General features: G+C 36.7%; 2 protein-coding genes and 1 pseudogene across 5 annotated transcripts in view; 2 read left to right on the top strand and 1 right to left on the bottom strand.

Annotated features, from left to right (window-relative positions):
• Positions 1–10,680, top strand: part of LOC144375672 (axin interactor, dorsalization-associated protein-like) — a 92,632-nt gene extending 81,952 nt beyond the window's left edge. Inside the window, exon 9 of the mRNA XM_078041117.1 lies at positions 10,649–10,680. The gene's annotated coding sequence lies outside the window, so the exon portion shown is untranslated. The remainder of the gene's footprint in view (positions 1–10,648) is intronic.
• The window catches only part of LOC144376232 (transport and Golgi organization protein 1 homolog), a 43,784-nt gene extending 32,798 nt beyond the window's left edge, over positions 1–10,986 (bottom strand). The window contains exons 1-2 of one of the 3 annotated variants that reach the window (XM_078043094.1): positions 10,690–10,986; positions 1,467–1,603 (exon numbers count right to left, since the gene is read on the bottom strand). In XM_078043094.1, the coding sequence (XP_077899220.1) occupies positions 1,467–1,469 (3 nt within the window). In that variant the 5' untranslated portion in view covers positions 1,470–1,603; positions 10,690–10,986. The remainder of the gene's footprint in view (positions 1–1,466; positions 1,604–10,689) is intronic. The other 2 variants (XM_078043092.1, XM_078043093.1) reach the window with 2 other exon arrangements.
• A 1,727-nt stretch (positions 10,987–12,713) lies between these two features.
• Positions 12,714–20,141, top strand: part of LOC110597373 (HEAT repeat-containing protein 5B-like) — a 45,899-nt pseudogene continuing 38,471 nt past the window's right edge. The window contains exons 1-2 of the transcript XR_013435644.1: positions 12,714–12,834; positions 15,843–16,023. The product of XR_013435644.1 is annotated as a HEAT repeat-containing protein 5B-like (transcript). The remainder of the gene's footprint in view (positions 12,835–15,842; positions 16,024–20,141) is intronic.

Raw genomic sequence — 20,141 nt, 5'->3', positions numbered from 1 at the left:
ATTCTGATAATCAAATTATGAATGTGGAAGACTGCTTTAATCACTGGAAATATCATTATTCTAACTGCCTGGCTTGTACATACCCCTTACCCAGGTGGCTGCCACCATCATGAACAAACATGGAACCAACTGAAAAATGATTTGTTTCTCCCCACCACATCTTTTCCACCCTGGTGGTCTTTCCTCCCCAGGTATTCATTGTCTTTATACCACCTTCTGACTGCCTACATGAGAATTAGAAGGTGCATGGGGGTAAAACCCTTCAAAATGCCAGACACCTCACCAGACATTTTACCTTGTCAAATCATTTAATTCTTATGATTGGAGTAAGCATTATTTACATTTTTCAGATGAGGAAAACTTTTTTCAAAAGTTTAGTTATTTGCCCAAACTTCTAAATGATAACCTTGGGATTTGAAACCAGACTTCAAAATCTATACATTTTACAAGGAAAACAACAACATCATCTTTCTTACACAAGCCTTGAAATAACACAACCTACAGGAAACAACTTCAGTTGAGGAGGATTACTGTCACAATGGCCCTAGGACCATCTTATCCTCCAACCTCTAAAAGCTTTCTCATTCCTATAATTAAACTCTAAAAGTCCAATATCAACAAATACCAATGGGGGGGGAGGTAAGTCCTAAAATGCTTAGATAAGCTTCTAGACAGATTAAATGTCTTGTTTGGATCATGATTTTCTTTAGAAAGATCAGCCTTTAGTGACTCTTTCTAAGAAACAGATCTAACCTAATTCCTTTCATTCTTAAAACTTTCTAAGGATCCCCACTATTAATGGTCTAATGCTACTTTGGCTCATGACTTCATTTAAGATTTGCTGGCCTCTCCAACAGGCCCATCCCCCTCCAACTTCACACTTTACAACACCAACTATTCACATTCTCCTGCCCTCCCCAAATATCCTTTCTTCATGTTTCCATTTCTCTGAACACATTTCTTCTGACTCCCAGCTTCCCCCACCACCCCAGCCTGTCTAATCAACAACAAACCACATGTCAGACTCCTGTTTGCCCTTTGCCTGTGCTTCAAACACATCTCAACCACTTTCTGACCTTATTGATCACCCTTCCAACCATAATAAATGCATTTATGGACAATAATGTTCTACCATCGAATAAATACCTCTCTTTCTGCCATCATCTTACTATGTTTCAAGTGAATGCTGTTATACCCCTGCCAGAATGAAAGATTCTGAGGGGAAGAACCAAGTTTTTACAGGTGTGCAAATGTCCAGCCTTGGTAGACAGCAAATCTTCCTCATGTGCTAAACCAAGTAGCCATTAAAGCCACACCCCTATGGCTTTTGTTTCAGGAGCTATCTACTCAAAGGATCAGGAGTCATTTTCATAAAGACATTTTAAGTTCTTCACTTCATGACCAGAAGCCACTTAAAAACTAATAAATAATCAACATTCTAATTGAAGAAACTATGTCAAACTTACCATCTTAGACAAATAAAGCAAGAATGAATGTAACAAGAAAAGTATGGTGGTGGCATCTTCTGGCTCTTCCACCTTTATCTCTAGTTGGTTTTCTGGATCAGCAGCATCAACAGGAGTACCTTCTGTTATAAGTAGCTCTAAAATTGAAAGGGGAAATGGCTATTTTATTTTATGCTATAGAATAAGAATTGCCTCTCTTCAGTTTCAATATTCATCGAGTGTTTCACTAAATATATGAGTCACAGTGCCTGGAATATATGGCTCTCCTAAAGACAATTAACACAGAGAAGAAAACTTCAAAATCCTAATTAGAGCTATTAGACCCTTCAATTATAAAATGAACAATCTCCAGTCTACTCTCCACTACTTCCATGGCCATACAACTGCTACCAGAACAATATTTACTCAAGGGAAAATTTTAAAACCAGAGATATATAGACAGGGTCACATTCAACAAACATGGATTTAGTGCTGGTGAAATCTTGTGTTTAAAATTTTAGGAAAGCTGAAAGAGAGGGAGTCTTGGTTTGCAGATTTGCAGGTGGAATGAGCCAAGGCTTAACACAGTATCTGGCACCTGGCAGAGATACTCAACAATTATTTATTGAATGGACAGATGACAGCTATTTAAAAAGAACACAATAATATCAAGAGAGACTAAAGGGAATTGGATACAGACCTGCATTGAGGCTCTGTGAATGAGGTAGAATTCCAGTAAGAACTGAGAGCTTGTAGGGGTGGAATTTCAGTATGAGTTACATGAGCCTGGGGTACGTTTGATTAAACAGCAGGAGTCCAACATGCAGTTATTAAGAAGTTGGACCAGTTGCTTCTAAGGTCTTTCTCAACCCTGAGATTCCCATTCACTACTATTTTTTTAAGCTTTTGCCTAATTTTTTTTTTTAGTTTTTGATGGACCTTTATTTTATTTATTTGTATGCAGTGCTGAGAATCAAACCCAGTGCCTCACATGTTAGACAAGCGCTCTATCACTGAGCTACAACCCCAGGCCCTCCATTCACTATTGGTCTATGAATTTGACTGCTGGTGAAGTCTGCACCATTGGCTCAGCATCTCAGCAACCTGAGCGGGCTGGCTAGGGCGCCGGCAGAGCTGGAGGGGACACACGCAGGGTCCTGAGGCTCTGTCACTCCTGTGCCCCACCCGTCATCCTACGACCCCCTAGCCCAGCCCAAGGGGCAGGGGACCTGGGGATCGGAGCCCCATGCGGCCCCAAAGAGCCACCACGGAGACCCTGGGCTGCCCGCCCACCTGCGCACTCACTGCTGCATTCGTCGTCTGCACAGAGTTTGTGCTTCCACAAGGGCCAGCCGGTGCTCGGGTCCAGTTGGCCCGGCACTTGCCAGGTCAGCCACAGCACGAACAGCCAGAAGAGCAGCACAGGCGCCGCAGCCATGTTGTGGTCACCTTGGGGAGTCGGTGACGGGGTGGAGTAGGCTGTGGCAGGCGTCAGGGGGCGGAGGCAGGGCTCAGGGGGGCAGGTGGGTAGCGAAGCACAGAGGGGTGGCACCCGGGAAGGCTTAAGCCTTTCCCGGGTGACACCTCAGCAGGGATATCTGGGGGTCCATCCACAGACTCTACTGGAGAACGCACGGAGCTGGAGCTCCATCCTTCTCTAGTCAAGACCTTCTCCTCTACTGAAGACCTTCTCCTCTAGTTGCTGCCTTGGCAACTAGGACTCTCCTTCTCGTCCAATCACCTGCCTTTGCTTCTGTGCCCTCACAAGCGACCCTCCACAAGATTCTAGTCATCACCCACCCATCCCCCCCCCCCACTCTGCGAACGGGTCCTTTCTGGCTTTCCTTAATGTCTCATTTCTGGTCCATCCTAAACTAGCCCACTCCACTTCACCATCACTCCCATCCACCATTTCTGGTCTGGTACCTCCTTTTCTGAACTACCAAATCCACCCATGACTTGTCACAGCTAGTCTAGGGTTCCAGGCTCCCTCCCCTTCAAACTCCTTGAGGTTCCTTGAAGCCCCACCCCAAGATCCCTCTGATTAGGAAAGGGGAAGGTGAATGGAACTGTGAGTGAGGGTGTAAACTGGAGACAGTGGCCTGCTTTTTTTTTAAAGCGGGGACAGGTGGGGGCAGAGAGATGGACATTAGTCTTCAGGCTAAGATCTTGAGATTCTTATCTTTATCCGTAAGGGAAGAAATTATTTAATTCAAAAGCATATTTTTAATTCTCATTTTGTGCTACCATTCATGCCAGACACTGGACAAAGCCCTAGCATGGTGTGGGAGTGGATGAAAATCAAAAGACAAGATATCTGGTCCTGGTCGGAAAAAGTCCACAACTTAGTGGAAACCAACTGACAAAACCGATTGTCAGAGAAGAAAGCCAGTAGCTAACATTTCTTGAATGCTTTATGTCCAGTTGTTATTCTGAAGGAAATTTAATTTTATTTTTTCTGACCTCTAAGAGGGATCTTACATTTTTCTACTTCCCTTTCCAAGACTATTCCCTCTTTTACACTGTGTAATCTTGAATTTAAATCTGAATTAGTTGCATTGATTTTCCCTTTTGTTAATAGTCAAATTATGATACAATTTGAATTATTGAAATGCATATGGAGGGGTTTCTTTGTTATTTTTAATGAAAACTCACATTTTTTAAAATTAGCACCTAGGGGACTATAGGTAGAGACTTAATATGTAGAGTCATCAGCATGATAATTGTAATTAAATAAACACAAATCAGTTCATGATAGATGATTTCACTTACTATTATAATCAGCTTTCTCCTCTATAAAACAGCACAATTAGTCCTAAATTGACATTCACTAATTGTATATTAGAGTTTCAAGGAAAACAATGAAGAGTTAGTGACTATCATAATGATTGAGATGTGTTTTGACATCAGTAATTATTATTATTTTTAAGATGGGGTTCTTGCTATGTTGCCTAACCTGATCTCCAACTCCTGGACTCAAGCAATCCTCCTGGCTTGGCCTTCTGAGTAGTTAGGACTACAAGTCACCAAACCAGCCCAGTAATTATTGTTTAGTAGATCTCTTTTGGGAAACTAAAATCACTACTAATATGATTGTATATGTTTGAAATTGGTTTTATGAGCAACATACAGATTTGCTGCAATTCCCATCAAAATACCCATGAATTGGTGTGAATATACTTAGTATACAACGAGAGATATGAAAAATTGTGCTCTATATATGTAATATGAATTGCAAAGCATTCTGTTGTCATATATAAATTTAAAATAATAATAATAATAATAATAATAATAATAATAATAATAATAAATGTCATTTTTCCAGAACTAGAACAAACAGTCCTGAAATCCATTTGGAAGAATAAAATATTCAGAATAGCCAAAACAATTCTAAGTCAATAAAGCAAGCTGGAGGCATCATCACAATACCTGACTTCAAATTATACTACAAAGCTATTGAAATAACCACTGCATGGCTCTGTCATAAAACCAGATACATAGACCAATGGGAAAGAAGAGAAGACACAGAAAAAGATCCAACACAGTTAACAGTCATCTGATTCTTGACAAAGATGCCAAAAACATATTGGGAGAAAAGACAGGCTTTAAACAAGTGGTGCCAGGAAAATTGGTTATCCATATTGTAAGGGTACGGCGAAACGTCGGAGTAGAGACCACAAGAGACTCTCTTATGCAACAGCAGAAGGGTGGGTTTATTTGGAGACCAGCATGCTGGGGCTCCCTCTATAGCAAAGAGAGATAGAGCCCTGAGAACCGCTTGAGCAGAGCTTATATACTTTTCTTGGAGAGGGCATGGAGGGAAGTTCATTGATGGGTCAGGGTGAGTGGGCAGTTTTCCTGCAACCGAGTGAGGGAGTGCATCCTGCAGTTTGGCAGTTGGGGACAGCACATTCTGGGAACAAGATTAGCAAAGAGTTCACAGTTGGGGACAACACATCCTGGGAACAAGATTTCAACAGTGTTTTGTTAAGCATATAGAAAAACAGAGTGACAAGTACCTATTTTATTAACCTTTCAATATGTAGACAAATAAGATTTGACCCTGTACAAACTTGAAAGAGATCAAAAGCCCAGGAATTAGACCAGAAACTATGCAAATCCTTGGAAGAAAATATACATTTGAGACTCCAGTATATAGGTACAGGCAATGACTTTATTATTAGAACTCCTAAAGCTCAGAAAATAATGACAAAAGTTAATAAACAGAATGGCATCAAATTAAAAAGCTTCTGCACAGCAAAGGAAACAATTAGTAACATGAAGAAAGAACCTAAGGAATGGGAGAAAATATATTTGCTAACTACTCTTTTTTTTTTAAGAGTGAGAGAGAATTTTTTAATATTTATTTTTTAGTTTTTGGCGGACACATCTTTGTTTGTATGTGGTGCTGAGGATCGAACCTGGACTGCATGCATGCCAGGCGAGTGTGCTACCGCTTGAGCCACATCTCCAGCCCTGCTAACTACACTTTGACACAGGATTAATATCCAAACTATATAAGAAACTTTAAAAAACTTAACACCAAAACCTCAAATAACCTAGCTTAATTGGGCAAATGAATTAAACAGATACTTCTCAAAAGAAGAAATAAAAATGGACAACAAATCTATGAAAATGTTCAACATCATTAGCAATTAGGGAAATGCAAATCAAAACTACAGTGAGCTTTCATCTCACTCTAGTCAGAATAGCAGCCATCAAGAATATGAACGATATGGGGCTGGGGTTGTGGCTCAACAGCACATTGCTTGTCTGGCACGTGCGAGGCCCTGGGTTCGATCCTCAGCACCACATTAAAAATAAATAAATAAAAATAAAGGTATTGTGTCCAACTACTTAAAAAAAAGAATATGAACAATAATAAATGCTACAGAGAATGTGGAGAAGAAGGGACACGTTTTTCTCTGTTGATAGGATTGTAAATGAATATAACCACTATTGAAATCAGTATGGAGGTTCCTCAAAAGACTAGGCAGGAAACCACCATATAACCCAGCTATACAACTACTCAATGTTTATCCTAAAGAATTAAAGTCATAATACTAGAGTAGTACATGCATACCCATGTTTATAGCAGCACAATTCACAGTTGCCAAACTATGGAACCAAACTAGGTGCTTATCAAGGATGAATAAATAAAGAAAATGTGGCATATACACACAATGGAGCTTTATTCAGCCATAAAGGTGAATTATGTCATTTGCTGGAAAACGGATGAAACTTGAGAACATTCTGTTACACAAAATAAGCTAAACTCATAAGATCAAGGGAGCCTATGTTTTCTCTCGGATGTGGAAGCAAGAGAGGAAAAAGGAAAAAAAAGTGAAAATCAAATGGAGATCAGTAGAGTGTAGGAAAGGGACCAGGAGAGGGAGGAGTGAAGGGAAAATACTGGGGAATGATATAGGCCAAACTGTAGTGTTATATTGTGCATGTGGAAATATGTAACGACAAATACTGCCATGATTTACGACTATAATGTATCAACAAAAAAAATGGAAAAAATAAAAGAAAGCAAACAAAAGAACAAAATTGCTTTCATGTATATATGTATGTATGTATGTATACAGCCTAGCCAAACATCTATTGTGAGCATAACATTAATACTCTGGAACAGTGATGAGCAAATCATACCTGTAAGCCTGACACTGTTTCTTTAAATTGTTCTCTTTATTCCTTTTTTCTCTTTCTTTCTTTCTTTCATTCATTCCTCTCTCTCTCTCCCTTCCTTCCCTCCTTCCTTCTCTCTCTCTCTCTCTCTCTCTCTCTCTCTCTCTCTCTCTCTTTCTTTCTTTCTTATTTCCCAGGCTGGCCTGAACTCCTAGGCTCAAATAATCTTTCTGCCTCAGCTTTCTGAGTAGTTGTGACTGTTGGAGCACACCACGGTGTCCAACAATGACACTTGCTTTTGTAAACAAAGTTTTATTAGAACACAGAAGCTTATATTATTTACCCATAGTCTAGGCTGTTTTTGTGCTACACTGGCATTTGAGTGGCAATTAAGACTTGCCTACAAAGTCTAATATGTTTATTATCAGTCTCTTTTCAGGAAAAGTTTGTTGATCCCTGATTAGATTATAGACTAAAGTCAGCAGAATGAATACATAAACATTTCTTTTCTTATGACTAAAATTGGCTGTATGAAATGAGATAAATGATCTATTAATTGCCAAGATATATGTCTCTTTCCTATAGAAAGTGTGTATTCAGGACTAGAAATCTTGGCACTGTGTCATGTCAAATGTAGGAAAAAACCTGGCAGTTCATTTTGATGAGACTTAAGAAATTTCTTTTCCAGGGCATTTTGAGGTGTATCTAAACTTTGTAGATAATACAGGGAAAAACATTTTAATCTGCAAATAGATTATGTTCATTATTAGTTTGTAATCATTTCACAACTATCATATAATATTAAAGCATCATAAGAGACTGCCTATCATAATAGAAACTTTTATGACTCTAGCCATTAACTTGTATTTTTCTAGTTATTGTAGACCCATACTTTTAAGCTAGTGCTATTGGTAAAATATATGATTATTTAACTCTGATTGCCTTACTAATTTTGACCAGTTTATTTTTCAGATATCCATTTTGGGGTTTACTCTTTCAATTAATATTGGGTTCCATGGGCAATGAAATTGTTGTTGAGTATGTAAGATGTTGCAGTTTCTATGTAAGTTCACCTAAGTGCCTCTACCACTATTGATGGGCAAGGATATAAGTAATTTAGTACTTTTATTTGAAACTGTTATAGTTCTACTGTACGGGATTTGTTTTCCTGACACAAAAGAGTATAAAACTAGAAAAACTAAACATTTTCAGGTATTAATTTCAGAGAGATGAAGCTCAAGTAAGATGGTGGTCATACTGAGTTAAGGAGAAAATTATCAAAGTGCAAGATTATCATAGTGGTTGGAATTTTGTGGACAAGAATGTCTGAGCTATTTATGGTGGGTGCAATGTGATTATGTGTGTGTGTTAGAGAGAGAGAATACTAAAAGCCTGGAGGAAATTTATTTTTGATATGAATGTACCAGATGAGACTCTTTAAGGCTTAGCAGAGTTTGACTGCTATAAAGGAGACTGAAGATGATGCTAAATGGCAATGTTGGAAGAAATTAGGTTTCCAGCAGAGTCAGGTTGCAGCAGCTTCACTAATATATCAGGTACTTAATTAAGAGTTCATAAATAAGCCTTAGCAAAAAGAACCACACACAAAAGAGTAAAGGGAAAATGGTAGACCTAAATTTGAAATCAAAATTGATTCATGCTGAAAATGTATGAGGCAGCCAGAAAGGAAAAAGGAAAAGAAAGGTGTGTGTGTGTGAAAGAAATCTGAGGACAATCAAAGGGAGATCAGAAGAATAGAGGAAAGGGATCAGGGGAGAGAGGAAAGCAGGTAAAAGAGAAATACTCGAGAATGATATTGGCTAAGTTTTATCACTGTATTGTACATATGTATGAAAACATAACAACAAATCCCACCATTATGTACAAGTATAATGCACCATGAAATATGGAAATAAAGAAAAATACCAAACCTAGTGAGGCATGGTGGAATATGCCTATAATCCCAGTGACTAAGGTGGATGAAGCAAGAGGATCACGAGCTCAAAGCCAGCCTTAGTAAATAGAGGTGCTAAAGCAGCTCAGCAAGACCCTGTCTCTCAATAAAATACAAAATAGGTCTGGGGATGTGGCTCAGTAATTGAGTACCCTGAGTTCAATCTCTGGAACCAAATAATAATAATAATAATAATAATAATAATAATAATAATAATAATAATAATAATAATAATACCAAATCTAATATGATCAAAACAATTCACCAGTAATTAGCCTGCATGACACATAAAACAGAATATCCTTTATAGGAAGAAAACATAATCCAGACTTCCTATGATGTATCATCTATAAATGACCAGAATATAATTAAAAAAAATTTTTTGGTACCAGGGATTGAACCCAGGGGTGCTTAACCATTGAGCCACAACCTCAGCCCTTTTTTGCATTTTATTTAGATACAGGGTCTCATTGAGTTGCTAAGTGCATCCCTTAGTTGCGGAGGCTAACTTTGAACTCTTGATCCTCCTGCCTTAGCCTCCTGAGTCGCTGAGATTATAGGCATGTAGAATATTATTAAATTTTGCCAGAATGCAAAGAAGATAGAAAAATGAGAACCACAAGAGAAAATATCACATATAAAAAAAGTTCCCTGAGCTGACCCAGATGTTAGGATTAGCAGAATAAATTTAAATAGTTTTTATAACTAATTTCAAGGAATTAAAGAAAAGCTTAATCATAATGAATAAGTAGATATGGGTGTCAACATATAAATGAAAAATTTCTTTTAAAAGAAATAAAAAGTATAGTATTTGAAACGAAAAATTCATGAAACAAATCTATCATCAGATTGTAAAGTGCAAAGACAGCAAAAATTTAACTTGGAGATAGACCAATAAAAATTATCTGGTCTAAAAATCAGAAAGAAAAAAATAGAGACTTGGTTACTATCAGTACAAAGTGACCTAACATACATATAATTACATTTCTAGAAGAATAGAGGCATAAATTGTACAGAAAAAAATATTTAAGACAATGATGGCTAAAATTATCCCAAATTAACAAAAAAGATGTTAACAGATTTAGGAAACTCAGTGAATACTAAGGTTAGTTACAAAGCAAATCACATCTAGATGCATCAGAGTCAACTGTAAATAATCAATTAGAAGGAAAAAGGTCTTGAAGGCAATTAGAAAAAAAGTGGTGTGTTTTGCATTGGTAAAAATGACTAAAATGATAGCTGACTTTTTATCAGAAATGAGAGGTTAAAGTTAATGGAAAGGTTTAAGGTGCTAGAAGACAAAAACTGCTAATCCAGGATAAATCTCTTCAAAACTGAAAGCAGAATAGACATTTTAAAATAAATAAAAAGTAAGAAAATTCAATACCAATAGATCTCTACTATTAACAATGCTAAAAGAACCTCGTCAGGATAAAAGGAGATGATTCATCAGGTAGAAACAGATGTACTGTGTGTTTTAGTTAACTGTGTAATAAACTTAATGGTTTAAAATAAAAATTATTTGTTATTTCTCCTTATTCTATGATTTGGCTTTACATAACCTGATGAGTCCTTTGCTCTAGGTATTTATTACTGCTTATGTGGTTTCCTTTCGCAGGGATTGTTTAACCAAAGGTAGAACTGACAAAATCCTCCTACCTCAGCCTCCTGAGCCACTGGAATTACAGGTGTGCACCACCACTCCGTCAGAAAGAGAAGCAAAATCCAAAGGACCACCAAGTAAAGTGACATCTTACTCCCCTAGTCCAGCCGCTGTCCCCTCTCCACAATCTCTATTTGCAATGGAAATCTTACACCTTCTGGATGGGACAGAATGATGCAAATCTCTGGCCAAACAAATGGGAAGGCAGCAGCCTATAGTCAGTTCCTGGTTCATTTCGGTTAGCCGGTGCGGGCTCAAGGGGCGGGCAACTTCGTTCCAACCTTCAAAGGAGGAGTTGGGGAGGGGCTAGGTTTTGCGCATGCTCCCAAGGCAGGTTTTTGGGGCATGCTCAGAGCAAGCGCACGCTAACAATTTCCGGTGAGAGCTTTCTTCTGGAGTGGAGGCGGTTTCCTGCGGAGCTCCGGTGGTAGGTGGGTGAGTACTGCGAGTATAATTGCGAGCTTACTTGTTTAGAAGAAGACAAAAAGGGTGTGCTTGGATTTACCCGTGTTTTCCTTCCGAGTTTTTTCCCCTTATGCTCTAAAACCTTGAGTTCTGGGAAATGAGAGCCAGCTGGAGAAGCTTTGGTTACTGTAGCAACCATGTGTTACTGGTTCTTGTTTTTGAGGATTTGAAAAGAGAATTTGTGTTATAACTCCTCAAAGTACATTCTGGGTCGCATTCAGAGTCACATATTATTTCAAACTCAGGTGTTTAGCCACGGAAATTGACTTTAAAGGATTTAATTCTGGTAGTAATGTGGAAAAGCAGTATTTTAGGCAGGGTAACTAGTTAGAAAGCTAATGCAGTGATTAACACAATTTCAGGGTGTTGTAGAATTCCAGAGAAGAGGAAATATTGTAGAAATTCTAGGAGGTAGGATCAGAAGCTTTAATGCTTGGGTCGATGTGGGAAATGAGGGAGAGAGACACTGAGCCTCTTGAGGATTAATTCCAAACTCGCTTTGGCATTTGTATTTCTAGTTTCGTTTGCCACCTGAGATATCATTGCCTCCTACCTATCTCTTGTCCTAGTTCTAGTCATGCCTAGTAGTTTTATGTTCTCTGAATTTCTTTGTCATCATTTTGTGTGTGTGTGTATGTGACCTTGGACAAGTTTCATAATTTCACTCCCTTAGTTTTTTTCAACATAATGTGGAAGAAAACAATTAGTATGTAGTGTGAGTGTGTGTGATGCTGTGTGGGAGGGATAGAACCCAGGGCCTCATGCACACTAGTCAGGCACTTTACCACTGAGTTACATCCCTAGCCCCAAATTAAATAATAGACCAGGTATGACTATTTGTACTGTATTTGTTATTTGCATTTGTTGTTTCTTTCTCTAGGCTTGAATTTTTTAAAATTAAGGGTAAATATCTTTATGTGCTTGGAACATAGTAATAGTTGAGTAATGGATTATTTATTTTGGCTGCTTCTGACATAATTAAATGCTTTTTGGGTGTGTGGGGGGGTACCAGGTGTTGAACCCAGGGGCACTTAACCACTGAGCCACTTCCCCCAGCCTTATTTTGTATTTTATTCAGAGACAGGGTCTTACTGAGTTGCGTAGGGCCCTGCTAAGTTGCTGAGGTTAGCTCTGACCTGTGATCCACCTGGCTTTAGCCTACTGAGCTGAACAGATTACAGGCCTTGGCAAATTCATTCTTTAGTTTAAAAGAACTGCCAGTTGCAGGTTGGAGTTGTTAAATGGGTAGAGTGCTTGCTTAGCATGTGTGAGGCACTGGGTTCAATCCTTAGCATCACATAAAAATAAATAAATTAATAAAGGTATTGTGTCCATCTACAACTAATATATATATATATGTGTGTGTGTGTGTGTGTGTGTATATATATGTGTGTGTGTGTGTGTGTGTATATATATATATAATTTTAAAAAACCTACAATGCAATGGATCTTGCTGCTCAAGTCATATTTATTATTGGCTGTTTTTCTGTACAATTCAGAAACTTGTGGATTAAGATATACCAAAAGTAACTGATATTCTCAGTTTGTAATAGGTATGAGTGATTTCAGTGAAGAATTGACAAAGACCATTTCAGAAGATGACCAGGTGGAAACATCTGTGCTCACTGGTACAGGAATGTATTTTCCTTGGCTTCAGAAGCATTTAGAAACTGTAGGTAACTAAAATAACAGAACCATTTTAACTTTAGTGCAAGGAAGTAGTAGATTCAATATGTATACAAAATGAACCATGCTGGTTTAGTTTTTAAGAATATATAAGTTGTTTTCTTGTTCTGACTATAAGCAGAAAGGGAATCATAAGAAATATTCTTTTTTGTTCTGGAATCCTTTTCTTTTGAATTAATATACAGTCTATATTATGTTGTAGCCACATTTTTTTTTCAGCAGTGCTTTCTGAGCACTAATATCTAATATATAAGTCTAAATATTGGGGACTTATACATGAAAAAGATATAGTCTCTTCTTTTGAGAAGCACATAGCTTTCAAAAAAATAATATTTTCCCTCATTTTTATCTAATGTAAATACAAGCAAAATTTTCTATAGGATACATTCCTTAAAGATATATACAAGAATCAGTTATTTGTACATTGCCATGTTGGGTGGTATAGCCCCAGGAATACGTTTGAATCAACACTTTCTTCATTGCATCAAAATGTCTTTCTTATCCCAGCCTTCTTTCCCCTTTGGCAGTGATTCCTTGGATCCTAGGATTAATTCCAAATTCACTTTGGCATTTGTCTTTCTTGTTTAGTTTGCCACCCGACATATCATTGCAATGAATCTTGCTGGTCAAGTGATATTAATCAGATGAAAAGGTGGCTGTTTTTCTGCACAATCCAGAAATTTTTAGATTAAGATAAAAAGTAACTAATATTCTCAGTTTGGAATAGGTATGAGTTATTTCAATGAAGAATCCTAAAGTTTAGCTCCCATTAAAAAAAATTTTACTCTTTTTATTTGATGATCTCAGTTAATCCTCAGTAAATTTATGTGCTAGGCATTTTAGTATGAAGAAACTGAGTTTCTCAAACTTATACTCTTAAGTATTGCTATTAGGAATCATGTGTATCTGATTTTAGAGCATTCACTTCTAACCACTGAGATGAAGGGAACTTAACCTGAGTATAATATTCTTTTAGATGAAAAAAGAATATTTCAAGGAAAGTGTGTTTTGTTAGTTTTCTGGGCTAGTTGCCAGGGATTGTTGCTGATTAAACAGCTTGAGTATAGATGTTGTTAAATGAAGTCTCTGATTTGGAGATCTGGATGGGGCATTGTAGTCTGCATTTCTAATTAGCTTCTAGGTGATTCTAATGTTGCTAGTTTCAGAACCACATCCAGTAGCCAGGCTCAAGATCCCAAGGTGATTTATATGTACCTTATTAGTGATTTATATGTACCTAGATCAATATAGTCTTTGACCTTTTCCACTGTCATATTTCTTTTTTTTAAACTGTGTCCTACTTTGCACAATTTAAAAATTTAAAAATTTGTCTTCTAATAAGTTTATCAGTTGCAAGAGATAAATTTCCAGCACATGATGGTGTTTTAATTACATTAAATTAAATTACTTTAAAAAGTAGATCTGGTAGAATCTAAATAGCAGAGATGTAATGTCCTTCCATTGCCAACCTTAAAACATTCAATGAAAAAACTTTTTATAAATGGAAATTTTGTATTGTTCCTGTTTTTGTAGTACATTTTGCAGTAAAAGTATGTCTGTATTTGCACTTAATTTTAACATCCTATAAATTTTTTAAGTTTTAAAATTTTTTGTGGGTTGAGATATGTGTTTTAAGTATTCAAGTAAATTTTAATTTTTTAATCTTAGCCCAGTTACTTCATGTATCATTAAGAATGTTAACTTTAGAATGAGAAAACATCTGGCATTAATTCTATATTTTAATGAATGTAAACTCTGAGAAACTTTAGTCACATAGGGAAGTAGAATGGAGTTTAGTTAAGCAAGTATCAGATCTTCAACTCATGAGTTACAAAAAATTACATATTCTATTTAAAATTATTAGAACATTCTACAGTTTTGATAAAAGAATTGGGAATCACTTGACTTGCAAAAGTAAATATTAGAATCATTCAGTTTTCATCATGTGTTGAAAATACCTTCAGGTAATATGTAATGATTTTGATTGTGAGACCTTGATTATGGGCATAGCACTCTAGGAGATTAATTTCAGGAAACAATGTACAAGGAGGTAGAATCTGCAAATTGATTGCTTTAAGAGGATCTTTGCTTTAAGAGGACCTATTGGTCTATTGTATTTGCAGGGCTAAGAGTACCCAGCTAGAAGACTGCTAGCCTAGAGGGGTCTGGTAGTTGTATAGGAAGGAAAGCATAGTAACCAGTCACTTATATAATGAGGTTGTTAACTAAATCCAGATATCCTTAAAGGAATTGCTAATACTTAAGGGATACAAATGCTAATGTCTATAGCTGTTTTAATTTTGTGTGCATTTAATATCATTGTGTTACTGGGAAATTGGTACTTAAAATATAAAATCCCAGCTAGGTGAGGTGGCACATGCCTGTATTCTCAGATAGTTGGGAGCTGAGGCTAGAGGAGGGCAAGTTTGAGATTCAGCCTAGGCAAGTAAATTAGCAAGACCTGTCTAACAAAAAAAAAGAAAGAAAGAAGGAAAGACTATAACTGCTCAGCAGTGGTAGAATACTCCTGGTTCAATCCCTAGTACTGTAAAAATAAACAAGTTTATTTGGAATTTTCAGAATATTGGTGGATAATAAAGACTGTGCTTGCATAGGATGACTGGTGATTTTTACCTATTCTAATTACCAGGGCTTGTGCTTTGGGGGATCTTATTGAGAGATTCTCCTCATTTCCTCCATGGGTTGTGTACTTGTTTTCTACTCTTTTGTTCAAAAAATTGCTTAATGCCAAGACGAAAGGATGATTGAATGAGATTTGAAGGATCTGGTGATTGTAGTAGCCCGAGAATGTAATTTAGATTTTTAGAAATTTGCTAAAAAACGGTATGTGTGTAAGAGTTTGTTTCAAATGAAGTTGACTTTGATACTTGGGGATGGACTGGGTCAAGTAATACCTACTGTTCTATTTATCAGAACTTAAGTTTTTGTAATAGTTGAATTGGAGTCACTGGGTGACCCTTATCCTTCATCTTTACAGTGACTGGAGGGAAAAAGAAGAAAGATTTTGCTCAGACAACAAGTGCTTGTTTAAATTTTATCCAAGAAGCCCTTCTGAAGCACGAGTGGCAGCAAGCTGCAGAGTATATATACAGCTATTTGCAGACCTTGAAAGATTCAGACACCTACAAAAAGCATGCTGCACCAGAGGTAAACAAAGTGTGAGTCTGCTGAAAGAAACAGCAGATTCCTGAAAGATTTTGCCTTTAGCTCCATTCACAAAGCTTTAGGGGGATTTCAAACTGAATTTACTAAAAGCTGCTAAAAGTAATGTTGGATGTAGAAATTATATCAAGACTAAAAATAGTCTTGAGTTGTGCATTCTCAAATTTCCCAGTATTCATTCATTCCAATAATAATTCCTTCTTACCTTGTATTATTTTACCCTCTGTATAGGGTAAAATTAACACCTTTGTAGATGAGGTTAAGAAAAGATCAAATGGGAATGGGTGAGCAAATCACACAGGAACCCTGATTACAGTGTTTTTTAGCAGAGGAGTGAATGAGGACTTAAGGTTTTAAAAGGTTCACTCTACATCATTAGACATTAGGAAAACAAAAATTTTAAAACCACGATAATATATCACTTTAAAACCACCAGAATGACTAAAATCAAAAAGATACAATAAGGCAAGGGTGTAGAGAAGCTGGAACCCTCAACACCTTTCATCTACAAAGGTGTTAATTCTTTTTTTTTTATTAGAAATCATTTTAATTCCCACTTACTCCACAGGTTGTGCACCTGTTTTGTTCTCTCGTTCAACAAAACTTGAAAGTTTTTTTCTCCAACCAGAGTGTTCTTTTTGTCTTTTTTTAAAATAGCTTTATGGAGACATTAGCACACCATACAATTCACTGACTTGTACAATTTAATATTTTAAATATTTTCACAGAGTTGTGCAAACATTAGCCACAATTTAAATTTAGGATAGTTTCATCTTCTACAAAAAGAAAACCTGTACCTATTTGCAGTCTTTCCTCATTGCTTCTCTACTGACTCATATCCCCTGGAAGCTACTAATCTACTATTTTCTATGGTGGACATTTTATATAAATGGAATCTTATAATGTAATGGTCATTTGTGAATGATTTCTTTTTCTCTGTAAAATGTTTTCAAGGTTCATTTATGTTGTAGTAAAAGTATTCGTGCTTTTTCCTTTTTATTGGCAAATATTTTATATGGACATACCACATTTTATATATCCATTCATCAGTTTGTTAGACATTTGGGTTGATTATACTTTTTGGTTATTGTGAATAATGCTTCTATAAATATTCATGCACAAGTGTTTATATGTGGATGTTTGTTTTGATTTTTCTTGGGTATATTCCTAGAGTAGAAATTTAGATCATGTGGTAATTGTATTTAACTTCTCAAGAAACTACCCGATTATTTTCAAAAGTGATTCCACCATTTTATATTTACATCAGTAATATTTGAGAGTTCCAGCTTCTCTACACCTGTGCCTTGTTGTCTCTCTTTGATTTTAGTCATCCTGGTGGTTTTAAAGTGATATCTTATCATGGTTTTAAAATGATTTTTGTTTTCCTAATGTCTAATGATGTAGAGTGAACCTTTTAAAACTTTAAGACCTCATTCACTCCTCTGCTGAAAACACTGTAATCAGGGTTCCTGTGTGATGTGCTCACCCATTCCCATTTGACCTTTTCTTTTCTTAATCTCATTTCCTGTTACTTGCTCACCTGTATTTTCTTTTCCAGTCTTACTAGCCTTGCTCTTATTAGAATAAGCCAGGCATATTCTGCCTCAATCTTTACCTTATTTATTTATTTATTTTACTTGGAAAGATCTTTCTTCAGCTATCATCATCTCTGCCCTTCTGTATGACCACTTTTCTGTGACTTCTGTGAGGTCTACCTTGATTATTTAAAATTACAACTGCATTTCTTCCTTTCTTATTCCTACTTTGTACTGGCACTCTTGAACTCCATGTCCTTCTCACGCTTTTCCAGTAATATTTGTCAATATAATTATTTTCTTGTGTCTTGTGTGTCTCTCCATATCAAATGTACATTTCTGAGGGAAGGGGTAAAACAGTGCCTGAAATGGTGCCTGGCATATACTGCTAAATTTGTTGAGTAAAAAGCAGTTTCTCCACAAATAACTTTACTTGACTATTTCAGGTGCTTTTACTAATATAGTAACCAGTGCATCAATCTAATGGAGCCAAAACCAAAAATACCAAATAGTACATACATGCTACTTGGTGTGTGTGTGTGTGTGTGTGTGTGTGTGTGTGTGTGTGTGTGTATGTGTATGTGTAAAAAGAAAATATAATTATTGACAAATTTTAATTTAGGGACTAAAGTTACATATATCTGTAAATCATTAGTAATGATTTACATTACAGAGAGGCATTAAATACCTCTCTTTTGTCCAGATTTTGTTTTATAAAATGAAGAAATTAAATGAGTGGCTTCCAGATACTTGTTTGAATCCTTTTGAACTACCTAGCGCATGTATTGAAAATACAGATTCCATCAGTCACTGTGGAGTACAGCTGAAATCCCAAGCAGCTCGAGGCTGAGACAGGAGGATTGCAAGTTCAAGACCAACCTCAGCAACTTAGTGAAACCCTGTCTATCTATCGCATGCGCGCGCACGCTCTCTCTCTATACACACACACACACACACACACACACACACATATACATATGTACGTATGTATATTTATTTTTGGTACTGTACTCCTGGGGCTTTTAACCACTGGCTTAGCCATTTTTATGTTTTATTTTGAGACAAGGTCTCATTAAGTTGCTTAGGGCCTTGCCGAATGGCTGAGGCTGGCTTTGAACTCATGATCTCCTGCCTCAGCATCCCAAGCTGCTGGGATTACGGGCATGGTGGCTTAGAATATTTATTTTTAATAGGTGCCCCAGGTAATTCTTATGACTGGGTTTAAGAACAACTGTAGATAACTATAGATAATGTATAATCTTTAAGTTTTTGTTTTGGTGGTGCTGGGGATGAAACCTAGTACCTGCCTTGCTAGGCATGCTTTTACCACTGTGCTACTCCCCAGCCCTCTACAAGTTTCTTTAAGCTCCTCAATGCTACTTTTGATATTCTACAATGAAGTCGTGATCTTTTTTTTTTTTGTAGTTGCAGATGGACAGAATGCCTTTATTTGTTTATTTTTTATGTGGTGCTGAAGATTGAACCCTGTGCATCATGCATGGAAGGCAAGCGCTCTACCACTGAGCTGTAGCCCCAGCCCTGTTGTGTTGTTTTTTTTTATTTATTTTTATTTTTTTTAAGAGAGAGGAGAGGGGGGAGAGAGAGAGAGAGAGAGAGAGAGAGAATATTTATTTTTTAGTTCTTGGCAGACACAACATCTTTGTTGGTATGTGGTGCTGAGGATCGAACCTGGGCCGCACGCATGCCAGGCGAGCGCGCTACCACTTGAATCACATCCCCAGCCCTTGTGTTGTTTTTTTTTTAATTGGAAATATGAAGTTATTGTACCAAACAACCAATGTGTGCCTTCTAGAAATAATTGACTTTGAAGTTCACTTTAAAGTTGGTATGGTTGAAGTACTTTAAATGGGGGTAAGAGAAATAGGCATTTGCTTCCTTGAAAAAAGAACTCCCAAGTTCTTTCACCAGGATTGGTGATCTGAAGAGAAAATTTTTTTGTTAAAATTTGTTTATATTTGATGACAGTTCTTAAATTTGTGTTGTAAATATTGGAATAAATATACTCAATATTGATAAGATCTTAAGAAACTAGTCTGTTGCACTCATTTTGCTGAGAATAAAGATGAGGTTGAGACCAGTTAAGAAGCCAATATTACCAAAACCTAGTTTCTGACTTATTCATCCTATACTAATTAAGTTTTATACTTAATAATATCTTAACTGCCTCTTCCTCTTTTAGACTGCTAATCTAGTAATGGCACTGTTATACTTACCTAGAATTTAAAAACTAGTATTGAAAAGATTTTGTCATGTGAGATCTAACGTTATTTTTACTGGGTAAAGTACGATAACATAGACAATTATGATATCTAGGGAAAGGAATTTTAGGTTGTTTTTATATGTAACCAGAAAAACAAAACTTACAGGAAAAATAGAATAAAGGCAGGGTTGGACTTTACATTGGGTAATAATTTATGCTTTGACAGGTTATTTGGAGGCTTGGAAGTGAAATTCTCTTTTATCACCCCAAAAGCAATGTGGAGACTTTCAATACCTTTGCTGACCGGATGAAAAATATTGGTGTCCTGAATTATGTAAAGGTAAGAATATAGACTTTG

Source organism: Ictidomys tridecemlineatus, chromosome 3 (genome assembly GCF_052094955.1).
Source record: "Ictidomys tridecemlineatus isolate mIctTri1 chromosome 3, mIctTri1.hap1, whole genome shotgun sequence".
Lineage (NCBI taxonomy): Eukaryota > Metazoa > Chordata > Mammalia > Rodentia > Sciuridae > Ictidomys > Ictidomys tridecemlineatus.
Note: the sequence above shows the minus strand (reverse complement) of the source record. Positions and strands in the feature narration are given on the sequence as shown.